We start from the raw sequence: 18,760 nt of genomic DNA on the forward strand, positions 1-18,760 counted from the left end.
AGGAGGGGAGATATGTTCATAGAAAAGAGCAGGTAAGTACTGGAGTAGCAATGATTTGTTCAGTTATGATAGACTGGGTTTCTGTCGGGAGAGTGGGACAGAATGTGATGCATAGTATGTGCTCAATAATTGTTTGCTGAATATGGATTTTCTCTCTTGTGTATACTTTCCTTGGTCCAAGAGGTTTTTTTTTTCCTCCCTAAATTCATCATTTTTTTTAAATAAAGGAGTATCAAAAAGCAAGGTTACACTAGTTGATCACAATAATCTGTCTAACCAAACAGGAGAGATATCAGCTACAGTTGAGGGTAAATATGACAGGAGAGTGATTAAAAATGAGCACACAGGAGTAGGGCGAGATGCCTTTGTGAAAGTGCCTTTGTTGGTCATGACCGGATTTTGTATTAACTAGGGTAAGATTAGAAGACGAAAACAACAACAACAACAACAACAACACCTAGAGTCGAGAGCTCAAGTGCTCCTCCATGGATAACAAGATCGCCAAAATCACCAAAAAAGCCCTTTCTCTGGTTTTGTTCATAACACATCTAGAGCAGATAATCCACACTCTCAAAAGTGGGCAACCATTAAAATGGTGAAGAAAACTATTGAATTGCCCATTAATTGAATTCTTGAAGGAGAGAGAGGGAATGGGTGATCTTTAGCCGAAGGGTCATGAACTATTTGTAGAAGTATCTTGGAAGTCCAAGCAATAAAACAACTCAGTTTTGACATAATGAAAAGAATCATTTTACATTTCTCAAGGTAAGTATTTTCTTGTGTATATACTGAGGACATTCTACTCCAAGGAGAAAAATAATTATTTTTAAATTTCCTCTAAATGCTGAATTTTCCCCAGATTCATCCCCCAATCCATAGGTATCCTGTTTAAAGAGACATAGTCCTGCATTTATCAACCATGTAACTGCAAAATTATTTTGTTATTAAGCCTTGGTTTATTCCAAGCCTTCTGGATAATCTCGAGCTGTAATGAACTTGTTGTTTAACTCTGGAGATTTTGTAATAAAAGTTTAATGAGTTACTTATTATTAGAATGTTTATAGCCTTTATTTTAAGGAGAACAAAAATGACGTAAAGTTCTACGCATTTGGTTTAAAACTTATTCAAATCACATATCAGTTAATGCTACAGTGATTTTTTAAAAATCTCTTATCAATATATGTGTCTAAAAGCAACGTAGCCAAACCACAACTTTACCTGAGCCATGAATAAGAACAAAACTAAGGAAGGACTTCTCACTTGTTATCATGTCAAATCCAGATCTTAACTTTTGGCATTTTAGAATTTGAGCAAGAATTGTTTTGATTGAACCATTTTGAACAGATTTCACAAGAGGATATATATAAAACAAAAGGGACAAAAATTTGAAATTAGGTCCTGGAGGCACTGAGTATTTATTTCTATTTAAAATGCTGACCATATATTCTATTAATGATCATAAATATTAAGAGAACAGACCAAATAAATCTAGTTTATCTGATTTCTGTCTAACTGAAATACTAGGAAACCAAGGGTCACTCACATCTCTAAAAAACACTTTCTTGCTGATATGGAAATTGCCTACACATTTTGCAGATATAGACCAGGTTTTCCAGAAATTATAATATCACAATTTAACCACAAAAGTTTTCAAGTTATAAAAATAAATGGGAAATAGATACAGCTACAGGATCTGTATAAAAATTATAAGCTCAGCATCACATAGCTACCTGTTCTTACTGAGATAAAATTTACTTTGATTTTGGAATCAGACTGTAACTTCTCCTTAGATATTATCAAGATGGGTTCTGTGAAAAGCATGGCTAAAACCAAAAACTGATTTTCATATTGTTTTTTTGCCATTACTTTTATGCATGAATTATTCATTAAATCAATTTGAATATAAAGAATCATCACAAAATTCAGTGTAGTGCTCACATTCTGGAAGCATGTAGAATCAAAGCAGGGTTATCATAAGAGTTGCAAAATATATTAGTACACAGAGCAAAAAGACCATATAAAACAAAATAAAATCAAATTAACTCAGCCACAAAATGGAGAAAACAAATGTTTCCTCCAATCTTCCAAGCCTTGCCCCCAAAGAAAAGATAAAATACAATAAACTTGTCACATGATGACTATATGGATAGCCACATGATGCTTCTAAATATTAATCATAAAAGCTGTATTTGTTTTCTTTGTTATGTTTTTAAGTTGATACTATTCTTTACCTTTTGGTAGTTGAGTTCCTTTCTAACCCACTATACCTTTATGCAACATTTTGTTTCTATCAAGAAGTGAGATTATAAGGGAGGTTCATTCTTAAAGACCATTTGAAGACATTTTGCAATATTTGGAATTTGCTTATTTTGTGGACACTTTAAAAACTAATCTTTTCTTCACATTTCTGAATATATTTCAATGCATAAACTCTACATTTATTCTTACCTCCCATCCATAGCTGGGGTCTTTCAGGTTTGACCTCTGCTCTCCCACATAAGGCCCAAACTTTTCACCTGCTTCAATCTTCCTTTTGGTCCATATTCCTAGTCCTGCTCCAGGCATATTTGACTCTCGAAGTTCAAACTCAGCAGGAATGGGGATATCATCAGGGATGTAGATGGGGGCTTTGTATGGAGAGCCCTCCTTTGGAGTGAATGCTTCGCTGGATGTGGCTGGAGAGCATGGCTCTTGAATATTGAGGGAGGGCGTGCTGGCTACTCCATCTGCATCTGGCATTTCTTCCAAAGGAATTTCAGGGTAGCTGCCGTATACACACTCATTACCTATGAACAAATGATAACTTTGTGAATTCCTACTAATATACAAGCGTCAAAATCCCACAGCTCGGTAGCCACCTTATAATGTTATTGTTCTTTGAAGACAAAATAGGGAAGGCCATTGTTAAAATATGCCCACATTAAAAATCTCTGTTATTCACAGATGGGGGATTTGGTTTATCTCTGGTGAATCCATAAATCAAATGAGCTAATCTTCAACTGTCAATACTCTCATAGGTCAGCTCAATCCATTATTTAGCTGGGAAACAATCAGCAATTTAATTATTGGTCTGACTAAAGTAGAGATAAGAAGTAAACATATGGGGATCCCTGGGTGGCGCAGCGGTTTAGCGCCTGCCTTTGGCCCAGGGCGCGATCCTGGAGACCCGGGATCGAATCCCACGTTGGGCTCCCGGTGCATGGAGCCTGCTTCTCCCTCTGCCTATGTCTCTACCTCTCTCTCTCTCTCTGTGACTATCATAAATTAAAAACAAAAAAAAGTAAACATATGTGTACCTGCAACACCACAAACCTTTCTAATCAGGAGGCGATAACATTACACAATGTGTTGGGAAGTTGTATCATGCAGTGTATCTCAGACTAAATTGTAGGAGATTGTCAAAGATTCCAAGGGCTGCCATGGACAACAAGGCTTAACTCGGTATGTCAGAACTATTTATTGGAATATTAATTTGAGTTTGTTCTTTACCTTTCCTTTCCCATTTCAAACACATCACCAAGTCATTGGTATTCTTTGCCTCAACAACTTATGCAGAGCAGAGACTTAAAGTGACTTGAAGCTAGTGATTCCTCTGGACATGTGTGAAAACAAAAACCATCAAAGAAATTAGATGAGTTTTCCAGAGAAGAAAGCAAGATAGAGTAAAACAAGGAGTCTGAACACTCTGCACTGGGGCTCCCAGGACTCCACAAGACAGCACAGCCCCCACACTGGAAGTAAATGAGCACACCATTTCAGATCTTAAGATTTTTATGCAATTTGCTGGGGGTTAAAGGATAGTGACTGAGCTTGAATTTCCCACCAGTCCACCAGCTGAAGGGGATTTCAGTTATCTTAAAGCAAATAAACACACGTCTCTTGTCCACAGGGATTATGGACCAAGAGTCATACCTGATTTGTTGGATTTGTAGACCTTCAAGGAGACAACTAAGAAAAATGGGTCAAAATTAGAGACAAATGTCAATCAGAGCCCTGCAAAGGCAAAAGAAGTTCCCATCATAGAGTTTCTAACATAGCCTAGATAACCATAAATTACGCATAATGTGGAGGAATTTCGGCTTCAGGTTGATGACTAGATAAGATGACCTTTTAAGATGCTACCAACCCTGTAGTTCTACAAACTATTAAAATCTCCCAAGATAGTTTATTGAGCTAGAGGGTAGAAAACCCAACTTCTAGTCCAATTCCTTCTCTGACCTATTACAGAGATCTATTAGAGTCATTAACAATTGTTGATCTATTGTTGACTCCTCTTAAATTTTTATGACAGGCAAAGTGATAGTACATGCAAAAGTATCTTTCTAATAAAACGCTTGGTTCCTGATTCAAATGATAAGACAATGACATTTAAACCAAGCACAAAACCAAACTCCAGAATACAACCTTATTCCTATGAGACATTTGACCCTAACATATAAGCTCATCATCATACAAGTTCATTGTATCAAAAATCTTGTACATTATCATCTGTCCTCAAATTGAGTCTTTTGCCTGCTTCAGCATGTCTATTAAGAATACTATTTTTCCCTTAATTAACCACGTTCAAGGTTCTCAAATAACGTGGATATTTTCTCTCCATCATTCTCTAATCTATTCAGTCATTAAATGCTGTCCATTCTTCTTGCATGATTTTTACCTTCATCTCATTCATGTAATACACATTTTCATCCCTAAATTCTCTAACAGTCCTCTAAATATGTCTCCAGACCTCTAGTCTCCAACCTCTGGTATCCATCAACACTGAGCCCGTACAATGCTGCTATCTTCTGGGCACACCCATTTTCCTGTGCAATAGCCTCCAATAATTCCCAGTGTTCACAGGTGGTAAAATCCAAACCTCGTCAGCTTAGAAAAAAAATTGCTCTTATTTTAAAACCATTCTCCCTTGATCTCTGATTCTCAATACTGCTCAATACTCCTCAATACTTATCTTCTGAGCTGAGTGAGATTTTCTTCTGCAGTTCTTCTTGGTGGGTCACCCTATTTCTCTCTCTACTCCTCTGCCCATCCAGCTTATAATCATCCTCTCAGGTCAGGTTTCAGCTTGTCCCCTCACCGTCTCATTTAACTCAAGTATCCCTCTTCCTTGAGTTCTTACAAAATTCACCTCCAAATCTGATGATCAAATAATGTACTTAGTTAGTACATTAGTTTAATATGCATGGATCTGTTATTCCAACTAGGAAATTGGCCCATAAAGGGAAGACTCAGAACTCACAGCTCTTAGAAATTCTCCAAGTGATCTGTATGAAGGTGCTTAATAAATACTTACTAAATAGATAATTAACCTAACATATAATTTTATCAAACTATTAAATCAAATCAATATTTTTCTACCAAATACAAGGAATGATCTTGACCATAAAAGGCACTTTTAAACCCATAGAAATGGAACACAACGAATTATAAATTTCTCTCCAAACCCAGTATCAAAAGAAACAACTTTAGTAATGTCCTAAAGAAATAACCTCAGAGAAATACACTTTAGGATCCAAACGCCCTTGATAAAGTTTATCTAAATCTATCTTTCAGGGAGATTTTGCACATCAACCTAAAAGCCAAAAGTTCAGTAGCACTCTTGCTACAGATTATATATATATATATATATATATATATATATATATATATATATATAAAATCTCTCTAGAATTGTAACATTTAACTACTGCAAATGCAAAAGAATTGTAACTACAGATTCTTAAAGGGATTTATCACACATTGTGAAGACTTTGTTTTTCTTGAAAAGTAAGTGCCATAAATTGGAAGTATTGTATAATCTATAGACTTGTCCACTTAAGCAGCAGGAAACCAAAAGGCATCCAAATGAATAGAACTATTTCCTCCAGTAATTATCCATTAAAAGTCAGTAAAATTTCCCCTATTTCCTCAAAGGGTTAAATCACTCATACTGTCAGTTCCATCAAAGTGATCTCAAATCTTAAAAAAAGGATAGAGACAAACCCATCTGGGCCCCCCCACTGGCATAGCTGACCTCATGACCTTTGAGTTACCCACAAACTTTCCCAATGCATAATCTAAACGAGTGCATTTGGGTTTCAATTCTTGTGGAGACAAAGTACACATGTGTGCCCAGGCTGCTGCACAGAAGAATTTGAATTTAAAGCCTGAATGCAATTCTGCTGACAATGGCAAAAAATTCCAATTAAACCTAAAGAACAACTTATATAGGTCACGCAAATCCAGGAGAAAGACTCACGTTCCTATTCATCCACAGGCAGGCATTAAATGTATATGCAAACCCAGGCAATTTGTTTTCAAGCCTCTGTTAATCTAGTATCATCTGAATTAAATATAAAAAGGGCTGTAGTGACAAAAAATAGAAATAGAAAACTGCTGAGTTTTACATATCAAGACACGCAACAATATTTCAATGTAATCTAGCATTTCAAAATTTTCAACAGCAAATGCAGTTTATCACACCACACTGAATATTTGCATAAACCAAAGTAAACTAATGCCTCCATGTACATTACTCAAGATCTATCAAAAAAGCTGCTAAAACATTTCATCTAAATGACAAACTACCTCAATTATCCTATCTCCATTAAATCTCTGTTATTGGGGAAAAAAAAATTGGTCACATTTACAATAGGTAAGTATCAGGTAAGAACTTCTATATATATCAGTGGTCCCATAAAGATAAATAACCCTTGTAACTTCTTGGAGCTGAGCTGCCTACTACTGGAATTTGCTTCATGCATCCTTTAGATGTATCATTAACTGAGTAAGGACAGAAAGACAAGCTTATTGTTGGACTTGAGACAAATGACTTGGCAATGCTCTTGAAAATCAGCCTCTTCGATTCAAGTTTTAAGTGTTCTAATATCCCTGGAGACCAAGCCAGATCACACTATTGGATTGGAGTATATTTATTTCTATGACTCTTTGAATAACTAACATAGGTTTCCACTTGACAGAGTTCCATTCTGAAAGCACATAAGAATCTACAAAGAGAAAACTGCAGAAATAATAGCAATAATATAATGATAACTCTCAAAGACGTATATCTATATGTTCTCACTTTAACACTCTCAATCCTGTAAGGAAGCCACAGCAATAATAATCTTCTACTTCTCAAATCTGGAATCTGATGCTCCAGGATGCTAAACAGTATATCCAAAAACACCTGAGACTGGAAGGCAGGTGTCCAACCCAACTGTGTCTGTAACTCTAGGCAATTTGCTTTTTTTTTTTTTCTAAAGATAAGTTTTAAAGTTTGTTTCAAAACTGTGGCCATACTGGGTAAATAGTTTGTTTTCTGCTTTTTCACTTATATTTCATTATGAACACTTAAACGTTTTTTTAAGATATTTTCTAAAAATATATTTAAGGATCCCTGGGTGGCTCAGTGGTTTAGTGCCTGCCTTTGGCCCAGGGCGTGATCCCGGAGACCCAGGATTGAGTCCCACATCGGGCTCCCTGCATGGAGCCTGCTTCTCCCTCTGCCCGTGTCTCTGCCTCTCTGCCTCTGTGTGTGTGTGTGTGTGTGTGTGTGTGTGTCTCATGAATAAATAAATAAAATATTAAAAAATAAATAAATAAAAATATATTTAATTACAGCATAATATTCCATTATATGGACCCACAAAAAATGAACTAGTTGTAATTACTTAAGTTGCTTCTAACTTTCTGTTGCATAAACACCATGAAGATAAACATCTTTTCATATAAATATGTATATTTGTCCATTTTAAGTCCCTTAAATTAGAGCCCTGTAAGAAAACAGTGATTTTTGACAGATTGCTTTTTGGGGTGTATATCAATTTATATTCCTATCAATTATCCTAGCATTTCTTATTATGTCTTGTTTTTAAAATTTATTAATACAATGGAAAAGATTATATATATTCATATAAAACAACTATATATATGTAGTTGTTTTAATTCAGATCTCAGTTGACTCCTAGGACTTAATATTTTTGTCATCTGTATTTCTTCTTTTCAAATCATTCTTTGTTTTTGTCCATTTTTAATTGAGCTTTTGTTGGTCTGCCTTATTAATAATAATAAAAATTATCCCTCTGATAGTTTGTGCTACTTTCCCTAGTAAAACATTTATCATTTGGTCTTTTAGTGGGTTTATGTTGTCTAAAAATTTTAATTTTTATGGAACGAAGTCTATTTTTCCTCTGTGATTTTTTTTACATTTTTCTTAGAAAGTCTTTACCCATCCTAAGGAAGAAAAAGAGATTCTCTTTTATTTTCTTTGAGTTCCATAGTTGCTTTTCTACTAACCTTGGATTACCAATGATTTACTGCTGAGTGAAAAGCAGAGAAAAATGATTTCATTTATTTGAGCTCCTGTGAACGGCAAGCTAGAAAAAAAAAAATGCCATTTCACTCGTAATTCTTTGGTTCTTATTTGCAAGGCTGGCCTAAAATGCCTTTTCTTTTTGTGGGTTTTATATAACTCACCATTTGTTTCACTTGGCCTCTCTGCCTAGTTTAACTGCAAATCTTCTGGGCAGATGCCATTCAAAATCCTGAGCTTCACCATTAATAGCATTCCGTACCCGTCATAATACTTATCGCTCAGCATTATCATTAGTGATACCAGCGTAAATAATTTCCTCTCCACTCTTCATGTTCCTTCATCGCGACAAAACATTTAGCAACTAAATAGACTGTAATTTTCATATTAAAAGCACAGGGACTCAGCCTGACTCTAACGTGAGACTGGTTTCTGCAGGCATTAAACAAGCAATCTCCTCTCTATACTCAGCCCTACACACACATGCACACAATGCACACATCCACGTGCGTTTGCAGTGTGCGCGCGCGTGTGTAATAGCTCACTAATCTTTAAAATAGGCTGAGACAGAAACATGGTTTGAGATCTCAGGCAGACTGGTTGAGATCATAACTACATGAAACAACTGCCAGGAGGAGCCCAGCTAGGGAATTGAACAGATTAGGTAACTCAGAAATTTAGACATTTCCCCCCATTATGTTCCTCATTGCAGTTTTGTAATAAAAACACGAGCAAACTTCAAAGGAAGCTCTGTAGTAAAGGTTAATTGCTACTAAAGAAGAGGGTGGGCCCAAGCGCCAGTACTTTGTGCCCAACTCGCCAGCAGACAGGAAGGATTACACGTGGCTGAGAGCAGAGGATGCGTGCCCAGCTCTAGGAGGAGCCCAGGCGCTGCCAAACCTCAAAGGCCCACCAGGGACCTCCTGGTAGGCCGTGAGCACAGGAACAGGAGTCCACGAGTCGGGGCCTGCTAGTGGTGGGCCAGGGAAGGGAGGGGGAGGACACCGATTTCCTTCCAGAATTCAAACCGGACATGCTCTTCTTCCCTTGTTAGGACAATTCCAGAGCAGTTACAGCAGCGGGTTGGTGAGCAAGCAGAGGGCCTCCGGAGCCGGCTCTTCTGCACCGGTGACACAACCAGTAAACGTGTGCTGGACTTGGGGACAAGGGTGGAGCCCAACGGTGCCAGATGCACAAACAGAACAAAGAAGGAGGCGAGGAACTGGCCAGCAGAAAATTCAGTGAGAATGGCCCCAAGATCATGAAATTTGAGATCCCAAATGAAAGGAAGAAGGGAAACTAGTAAAAGGAAGGAAAATGAGTTTCCAGAAAACTGACTTAAGCTGCCTTTGAAGGACTGCAGGAAGGGTCCAGCGGTACAGGTTTGGAAAAGAGAGGCATCGACTAGAATGGAAGGCGATGCTGATGGACGCGGTCTTCAGAAGGTGCTGCCTCCAGAGAGGGCTGAGAAGAAACCAGAGCTCCATCGGAATCTTTTGACACTGCCCTGCATTTGGAGAATTCGTGTCTCCAGAGACCATTATTTTGGCGAGATAATCTATCAACATGGTTTGGGGCATGGAATTTTTTAAATGACCTTCTAAGCTTCCTTGCTCCTCAAGTATTTGCTACTTCCTTGTACCATGCTATTCCATTTCTTTCTTATGGAACTTTTCCCCTAGTGCTTCCTAAAAATATTTCATTTATGGGCTGTCAAAAAGACCAAAAAGTATGAAAGAGTGTTGGGAGGCCAGCAAGGAAAGTGGCAGAAAATACCACATGAATTGGAAGCAAGGGACCCAAATCAATGAGCAAACATTTATCTTGCTCATAGGATTGTGGCACACCTCTTGCTTGTCCTGTGGCTTTTAAATCTGATTAAGAGTTTCTCCACTCTCCCAGGAATTTCACAGACATCGCACCAAACAAGTATGGTTTGTGAATTAAACTGGTAGCTTCTAAGCTATTATGAAATGGGTTTGGCCACTTTCAAAAGTTCCTCCTCAGAGGTGGAACTAAGCTTTTTCAAAAGGGTTATGGAAAGAAATCGCCAGAAAATTCATAGTTGAGGTACCAGTAAAGCCCTTCAGTATCTACTTACAGATTCTAAAACAGCTAAAATAAAGACATTAAAGCTCTGTGAGCACTACTCCAAGGAAAAACATGGCCTGGTTAATGTTTGGCTTATTCAGTTGTCAGGGAACCACGGTCGCCAATACCCACTGGAATGCCCAGGTAAGAACAGACTTATCAGAGATCAGATAGGGGTTCTTTTTACGTTATAACTATGGGCCTCAACTTTCTTTTAGCAATACAAATTTTTAAGAGACTTTTGGCAAGCTTTGACCTGATGGCTTTTCTCATAAACTTTTTATATCCCCAAAGTGATTTTCCTTCAGATTCATTTAGGGTAAAACAGAAATGCCCTGAAATTATGGTGCAGCAGACTGGGTGGTTACTCCTCAGGCAGTCTGAAATGACCAGAGTACAGCCTTTCAGTATTCAAGCCATATCTACAGTAATTATTTGCCAGCGTATCTAAAAGAAGGCAGGCATTTCCTGTTGCACACAAATGGGACACTCTTATCTAAATGACTGTTTAAACAGGTATTTAAGAAAAGACTATCACAGGCAGGAATTTACTGATGACGGAACACATTAGTTTAGGGCTGGACACATTAGTGGAGGACTAACCATTGTCAGGAAAGGAAGCATATCAGCATCAGGAAGGTATAGAGAATATTTTACAACTCCTGCATGGGTCAAGATGGGGGGTTGTAGACCACGCCATTTGCAACTGGGGAAAGCAGGAGGGACACAAGCCACGATATGGAGATCCAAATTCGGCAATATGCCTCCAGCGCCTGGGGCCACCTTGAGAGTCAGAGCGTGAGAGTCATAGCTCTGTTTCCCTATCCAGAGAATAAGCACGTTGGACAAGTTCAGCCCTGGGTTCAGTTCCCTCAAGCAATCCTGACTCTACCTAATAAAAACCAAAGGATGGTCAAGGTCTGGTATACCAAAAGCTTATAAAATAGATTTCCTAAAAAGACACTCTGAGAATTGGTTTAGTCTCTCTCAACATGTAACCTAGGAGAGACTGTGCTCTGGCTGCCTAACTGTGCTCTAACCAGTGAAACTGGAATTTATTCCCAGTAGAGGCTTATAAAACTGGGCTGTTATTCTCACATTAAGTAGACTGCCCTCTGGTGAGGACTGTGGTTTACGTGTGGGCAGAATGTGTGGTTTACTACCTCTAATTTGTTTATGTTGTTGATGGTGGTTTCAGAAGAAAGCAGCAGCCCTTCCCATGCTAAGGAGTGACCTGGTTTGCTTCCTTAAAGAAGAAGAAAGAAGAAAAAGAAGAAGAAGAAGAAGAAGAAGAAGAAGAAGAAGAAGAAGAAGAAGCAGCAGCAGAAATGTTTTAGTGGGGGAGGGGAGCATGAGGGCGCATTAATGTGCCATTGCTAATGGAGGAGCAACTGGGATCCCTTTGACCACAGCTCTGCTTCATTCAGCTCTGCATGTGAAATGAGAGCCCCAACTTGTTTATTATAATTACCTAAGTGTGGCTTGGTGGCTTTTGGCAGAGATCCTTCTTGCCTCCAAAAGAAAGACCATAGCTCAGGAGCTACAAGCTAGAGGAAGGCAGGGATTTGGGGGCGGGGGGGGCAGAGGGGGAGTGCATTTTGTAGGGAGGAGACTGAATTCTAATATAAACTGGGTGAAAATATTCAAAACAACCCCAAAAAAGATGAAGATCAAAAAGCAAATGGGATTGGGCTCTACTTTCTACCGTAGAATAAACAGAGATAGGTGCGTAAGAGAAGTGAATAAACAGTTTGAATGTAAGTTCACGTTCATTCTCACAGCTGACTTGATGCAGACTCTTCCCTACGGCCACAAAACAGAAGAGCTTTCTTATAGCCAGGAGTTCCACATAAAGAAGGAGACTAATTATGCGTGTCTGGCAGAAGAGGGAGTTGTAGCCGTGGCTTGCTGATAAAAGGGAAAGTGAACAAGCAATAGAACACTAACCTAACCACACTCTTGGTTTGATAAGGAGCAGAGAGTGCCCAAAAGAATAGGATTTTGTTAGAGTCTCAAAATTAGGTTTTATTTGAAAAATGAACAATGGTCCTTGTTCTCACGGGGCTTGGTAGCAAAGACAACAATGACTTCTGACCCTAAAGTGATTCCATGGGGCAGGTTCCTTGATTTGGCTAATTTCAGCTTGGACTCTGGCCCCATTGCCAAGACAGTGTCTTCAGTGTCAAACAAGTTTAGATGGTTCCAAAGAGTTCAATTTTCTGCCCCCATGTAAGCTATAAAGGCCCCCATATTGAATTTCCCACCACTACATCATATTAAACGTAAAATCATTCAAAACCATGGGGATGGATGGAATGTCATTGAAAAACATAAAAGAAGGTTGGGTGTGTTTTTTTTTTTTTGTTCATCTGAGAAAACATTATACACTTTGGTAAAAAGTGTTTTCAGAAAAATATGAACAGATGTGCCATGCATATGTGTATACATACACTAAATAGCACTTATGATTTGAGAGGGGGTAATTTCAACATTGCTAAGTGGTAACACAAGCTACGTATTCAAGGGAATGATATAATATGACAACTTCATAGACTACCAAACTATGTATGGTCTCTGGAAACTGTCATTATCAACATGTACAATAACTAGTAGCATTAGGTGGTCTGTACAGTATCCTTCAATGTCTAATTGAGTCACACAGTCTAAGACACTTGACGGGCACCAGGCACTGCCTCCTAATGAGAACTGACTTTTTTTAAAAAAGGCATTCAGGACCTCTTCTATATAAATTACTATCGTTTGCAGCAAGAGAGGATTATAAATGTTTGCTGGCAAAAACTAAATTTATTTACAAACTGGGTCTAATTTATTTATGGCTCCAGTACAATCGGCTTTTGTCGAAATATTTATGTTATCTGTACTTCTGCCTCACTAAACTCTACCACAATCATAAACACTGTTGAAAAATTATTTGCAGTTAGCAGGATTTAAACTACCCATTATATCACCAGCTAGTGCCAGTAAACTTTTGCACTGGTTGATAAAGTTTCCTCTGTGGAATAAATATACATTTGACTTTCAAAATCTTTGGTGGGCTCCATACTATGAAAAGTGAAGGATTAAACAGATGCCCCAGACTTTACCAGTTTTGTGTAAGTGCTCCGATTGCACATTCCAGTTGAAGTTTGGACTACAAAAGTGCCCAGATTTCAATCTTTTCCTCGCACTAAAAGGAGAATTAGACGATTGTAGTGCAGGGCTGATAGTCTTTGCCAAAGATGCTACTCTTCACTATTGTTCACTTATCCAATCCAGAGTGTTATTTGGCACCATGTTGTGCCTTGCCCTGTGCAAGTTGCTAAGGCTACATATAGAGTTGGGTAAGATGCATTTTTCTGCCCTCAAGGCTCTTAGAAAGACAGAAGTGGTAATAGGTATGTGACAATGCAATCCAATAAGGTGTAAGTTGAGGTTAGGAAGAGTGATGAATGTTAAAAGTTGAGTAGAAGCACCTGCAATTGGGCATGCTGATCTATAAAAACTCCTAGCCTCAGATTGACCAAAACCAGGTATGTGCTACGTTTTTTTTTTTTTTTTTAAGAATGAATCTCTTCATTGTTTGATGGAAATGCAGTGGTCATGTACATGACCACTGATTTCTGAGTATCACTGATTTCTTCACAGCAACATGAGGATCAAAATAGATATGACTTACTCTACTACTTTAAGTAATATATAAAATGATGAAACCAACAGGTTATAAAATAGCATGGTCTACATTTCCATTATAAAGTAAGCCAAGAGAAAACTGCAAAGAAAAATTGATGGTTTCCATGTCATGTAACTAGTAAAATAGTGTTTCTGTTTGATCCACTTCATTGAAAAAAGACTAAAAGTTCTACCTGAGATCAGGTGGGACTGCTGTGATGCCCGTGAAACCCCCACAGGCCTATACTATAGATGGTCCAGACTGCATTTATTTTCCAGTGTGAATTGAGAGTTGTACCAAACAAACCAAAGATAGTTCTGATTCACCTCAGAATAGTGCTGTCTTCAGAGAGAAGACTGACCACATCACCCTGAAGCCTCCAACGTAAAGCAAGAGCTCATCAGAAAAAATTGGCAGTACTACTGATTTTTGATGTCCCATACTACAACAGATGATGGTCCTTTCCCAAATAATAGCCACCTATGCCTATGATAGTCAAAGTTACCAAAAGCCAGAGTAGCAAGAAAATTTTTGAGAGCTGTAATTATCTGGTGAAAATCTTCAAAAAAAGGAGCTATTTGCTCATCATGGTGTTTCATAAAAAGTAATGCTAAAACCTGCATATTTCTGACTTCATATTCAGTAGTATATGCATATAATATTTTGCTGACCACTTATATTAATACTATATAAAATAACCCTTACTTAGACCCAAGTATTATTCTTCAGAATAAAAAATGGGGGCACCTGGGTGGCTTAGTCAGTTAAGCTTCTGCCTTCAGCTCAGGTCATGATCCCAGGGTCTTGGGATCAAGCCCCACATCAGGGGTTCCTGCTTAGCGGGGAGTCTGCTTCTCCTTCTCCCTCTGCCTCACCCTCCCTGCAAACTTGTGCTCTCTCTCTTGCTCACTCTCTCAAATAAATAAATAAAATTTGTAAAAAAAAAAAAAAAAGTAAAAAATCTGTGTCTTTGTTTTGTGTTTTTCCTGATCATCTTTTGTGTCTACTCCAATAAATCTTCTTTACAAACTGCCTATTTTAATAGGTTAATCTATGCTAGTTGAGTTAAATAAAATATTTTGGCATCATATCGCTTAAACCTCAGGATGATTGACTGAAACATCTATTTTTCATGGCACTGTGGAATTTAAAAGCTAAAGAAGCCACCAAATGATCAGTTTACTCATCTAAACACTTAAGATACTTGTTGGTTCAGATATACTGTGGATCAATCCATGTAAACTGTGACTAATTGAGAGGAAAAAATGGAAATGTTATAATTCTATCAAAAGTATATGATGTGAAAAAAATTTACCGGGGGACAGGAGAATTACCAGAAGACTACAGAATAATTACCCAATAACTTAACAAGCTTTGTGCTGTTGTTGCTTTTATTGTTTCTGTTGCCATTGTCATTGTATTAATGTACCTACTTCATCTAACTTTTTTAAATGTTTTATTTATTTAAAAAAAAAACAAATAGGGTCTTGATCCCAGGACACTGAGGCCATGACCTGAGCTGAAATCAAGAGTCAGTCGCTTAACCAACAAAGGCATGCAGGCACCCCTCATCTAACTTTTTAATACTCATTTCCACTGTTGCATTTTAGTAACTAGAATCCAACATAGATTACAGATCAATAATCATTTAATCAAGGATATTTCTATATACAAAGCACCATGGCAGGGTGGGGTAGGGAGAGCATAAAAAGAGTAAAGTAAAATTACTGATTCCAAAGGGCTTAAAATCTAGCCAGGGAGCTAAGACACATGCATAGAAAGAATTAACTTGTGTAATGTAAGGCCACATTGAATACAGTCAAGTGAACGGTACAGAAAACAAGGACTGCGATATTCAATGGTAAAAGTGATATTCCTCTTCTTTAAGAGAAAATTGAAATGGAAGATGGCTAAAAATTCTACTTGGGATGAAGACAGATAATCAGGAGGATTGTGAAATAAAGGTTATAGACTGCAGCAAAGCCCTGGAGAGGTAATGACTTTTAATTGGATTGAGTTTATCATATTTGCAGAGGTACAGCAGACACAGAAGAAAGGATTAGAGTGATTTCCACTTTCCATTATTTGGCATAATGAGAAAACAGAGGGTGGTCCACATCTCTTGTACATATTATGAGCCATAGGAGATGCTAAATGTCAGCTTTGGGTAGCACTGGGATCTCCTAAATAAACACATTTATTTGGACATAGTTAAGTCAAAATAAGTCACCTGAAAAAAAGGTTACAGGTCATTAATTTGCATAGTGCAAAGGATTTATGAATTTTTAAATTAATGCTCCTAGATCTCTACACCATTTTGAACAGTAGGTTATAGCTGCATTTTTTTTTTTCTTCACTTTAGCTGGCTTAAAGGGTCAAATGAAAGTACTCGGCTAAAGAAAAAACAGCCAGGCAGACTTTCTTTCTTCTTGGTGGAAAAGAAGTGCATTATAAATTTTTCCAAGAAACAGCATTATACACATCTAGTCAAAACACACATACACACAACAAACAAAAAACTTGTGTAAATATATGGAAAGTCATAAAAGGATCGTGCAATTGGCACACCCCAACTCAAGTGAGCCCAAATGGGAAAAGTCATTAAATCCATCACCACCAAAATGCCACTGGACTATAAGGTGATGAAGTCAGAGTCTGGATGCCCGATTTATTGCGGAATGCCCAGAACCCAGTGACGTTTCTAGCCCACGACAATTCAATGTGTAGTTGTTGACTCGAAAACATCAGCCAAAGCAAGCCAACTGTACTAAAATAGTGAAGAGTACCACCCTTTCCTCCTCTAAATTGGGAAATTTTAACAAATTTACAAAAGGCATCACTCACATTGTGTCCTCAATCCATTAAAAGGTACAGTAAAAATGCCCCCACTAAAGGAAGGGAAAGTGCATGCTGAATCTACATGTTTGTGCGCGCTCTCTCTCTCTCTCTAAGTGCTCAAGATGCTAATAGATGAATTTAACCAAATGGAATCAGTTCAGATTTGAACCATGTCCTCCTCACATTGTAAACCCTTCAAAAATATTGGTATAAAAGGAATAAAAATTAACAAATAAAAAGTCTCTACATGGATAACTCATATTTTTGTCTCATCCTCAGGTTTTTCAGAGTCCTCCAGGAAGGGAAATTGGTAAAGCAATATCAAATATTGCCAACTAGATTTTGATTCCACCAACATTTATCACAGCACTTGCTATGAACCAACCATACCTTACAGGTCGTAGAATGTAAACTTCATGGGGTGGAACTCTGCTTTGTTCACAGCTGCATCTGCAGCACTGTGCATAGTGTCCGGGGCATAGTAGATATTCAATACATACTTGCTAAATAGATAAATAATATGGGAATGTATAAATACAGAAATGAGGCTTTAAGACGTTCAGAGACTAGAGAAGCTATTCCAAACCAGGCTGTGCATCAAAATCTCCTATGGAGTTTATTTTTAAAAACACAGATTCTATGCAGGGGCACCTGGGTGGCTCAGTCCATTAAGTGTCCAACTCTTGATTCCAATTCAGGTCATGATCTCAGGGTCATGGGATCAAGCTCTGCCTGGAGCCCCATGTAGTCCCCCATTGGGCCCTGCATCAGACCTCAGGCTCGGGGTAGAGTCTGCCTTGGATTCTCTCTCTCCCTCGCCCTCTGCACACCCCCCTTTCTTTCCCACTCTCACTTTCTATCTCTCTCTCCCAAATAAATAAATAAATACATAAATGAAATCTTAAAACACACACACACACACACAAATTCTATGGCATTTCCAGAACTAGCAGTTAGGAATCCTTAGGTATATGATAGAATCATTCTTTGCAACATCTCCAGATTCCTATTCTATAATCTTAACCCATAAAACACAAATATATTCAGATAATCTACAAACCACAAACCTAACCCAATTTCTGTTTAAACCAGAAGACCACACTGGGTATAAGTCCACCTAACCAAACATGTGACCCAGGAAAGCCCCTCAGTCTATTTGAGCCTCAGTTTCTTTATCCATATCTGATATTTGCCCAATATGGTAGCCACTACATACATGTGGTAATTAAGCATTAAAAGTGTGGCTTCTCCAAATTGAGATGTACTATCAGTTTAAAAATATACACTAGATATTAAAACTTGGTATGAAAATTCTAAAATAACTAGTTGATAATTCTTGTATATTGGTTACATTCTGAACTGGCTTGATACAATGAGTTAAATAAAATATGCTAGTAAAAGTAATTACACCTGCTTAACTTTTACCTATTTTAATGTGGCTACCTACCAGAAAACTTAAAATTAATACATGGCTCACATTTATATTTCTATTAGACAAATGTCATTTTTGAAATACTTATGACACAAAATTAAAGTAGGAGTCAGAAGAAATAATGCATTTGAGCATCTTTTGTAAACTTTAGGGGAAACTACAAATGCCAAAAGTCATTATCATTGTTATAGGGAAAGGTTCTCATGTCTCTAGTTCTTAAGAGACACGTCTTACAGGTCAGTGTCTTGCAGGTCTACCTGTATTCAGATAGCAAAAGGTGATAGCTCATGAACAATTCATTCTCTAAAACTACCTTGTCAATAAATCTCTCAATAAACACTTGTTGAAACCAAATGTAAAGAAAAACCATTGACATGGTACAGAAAGATGAGCTCTTTCCAAAACACATCCCTGCCAGGATTTCTGTGTTGATGTC

At 37.8% G+C, this 18,760-nt stretch overlaps 1 protein-coding gene across 8 annotated transcripts in view; it reads right to left on the reverse strand.

The window, feature by feature from the left end:
* MECOM (MDS1 and EVI1 complex locus) overlaps positions 1-18,760 on the reverse strand; it is a 552,464-nt gene that overhangs the window by 280,651 nt on the left and 253,053 nt on the right. For all 8 annotated transcript variants that reach the window (XM_077880241.1, XM_077880235.1, XM_077880234.1 and 5 more), the window contains exon 2: positions 2,449-2,786. In XM_077880241.1, coding sequence (XP_077736367.1) covers positions 2,449-2,786 — 338 coding nt within the window. The remainder of the gene's footprint in view (positions 1-2,448; positions 2,787-18,760) is intronic.

The sequence above is a fragment of the Canis aureus genome, chromosome 31 (genome assembly GCF_053574225.1).
Source record: "Canis aureus isolate CA01 chromosome 31, VMU_Caureus_v.1.0, whole genome shotgun sequence".
Taxonomy (NCBI): domain Eukaryota; kingdom Metazoa; phylum Chordata; class Mammalia; order Carnivora; family Canidae; genus Canis; species Canis aureus.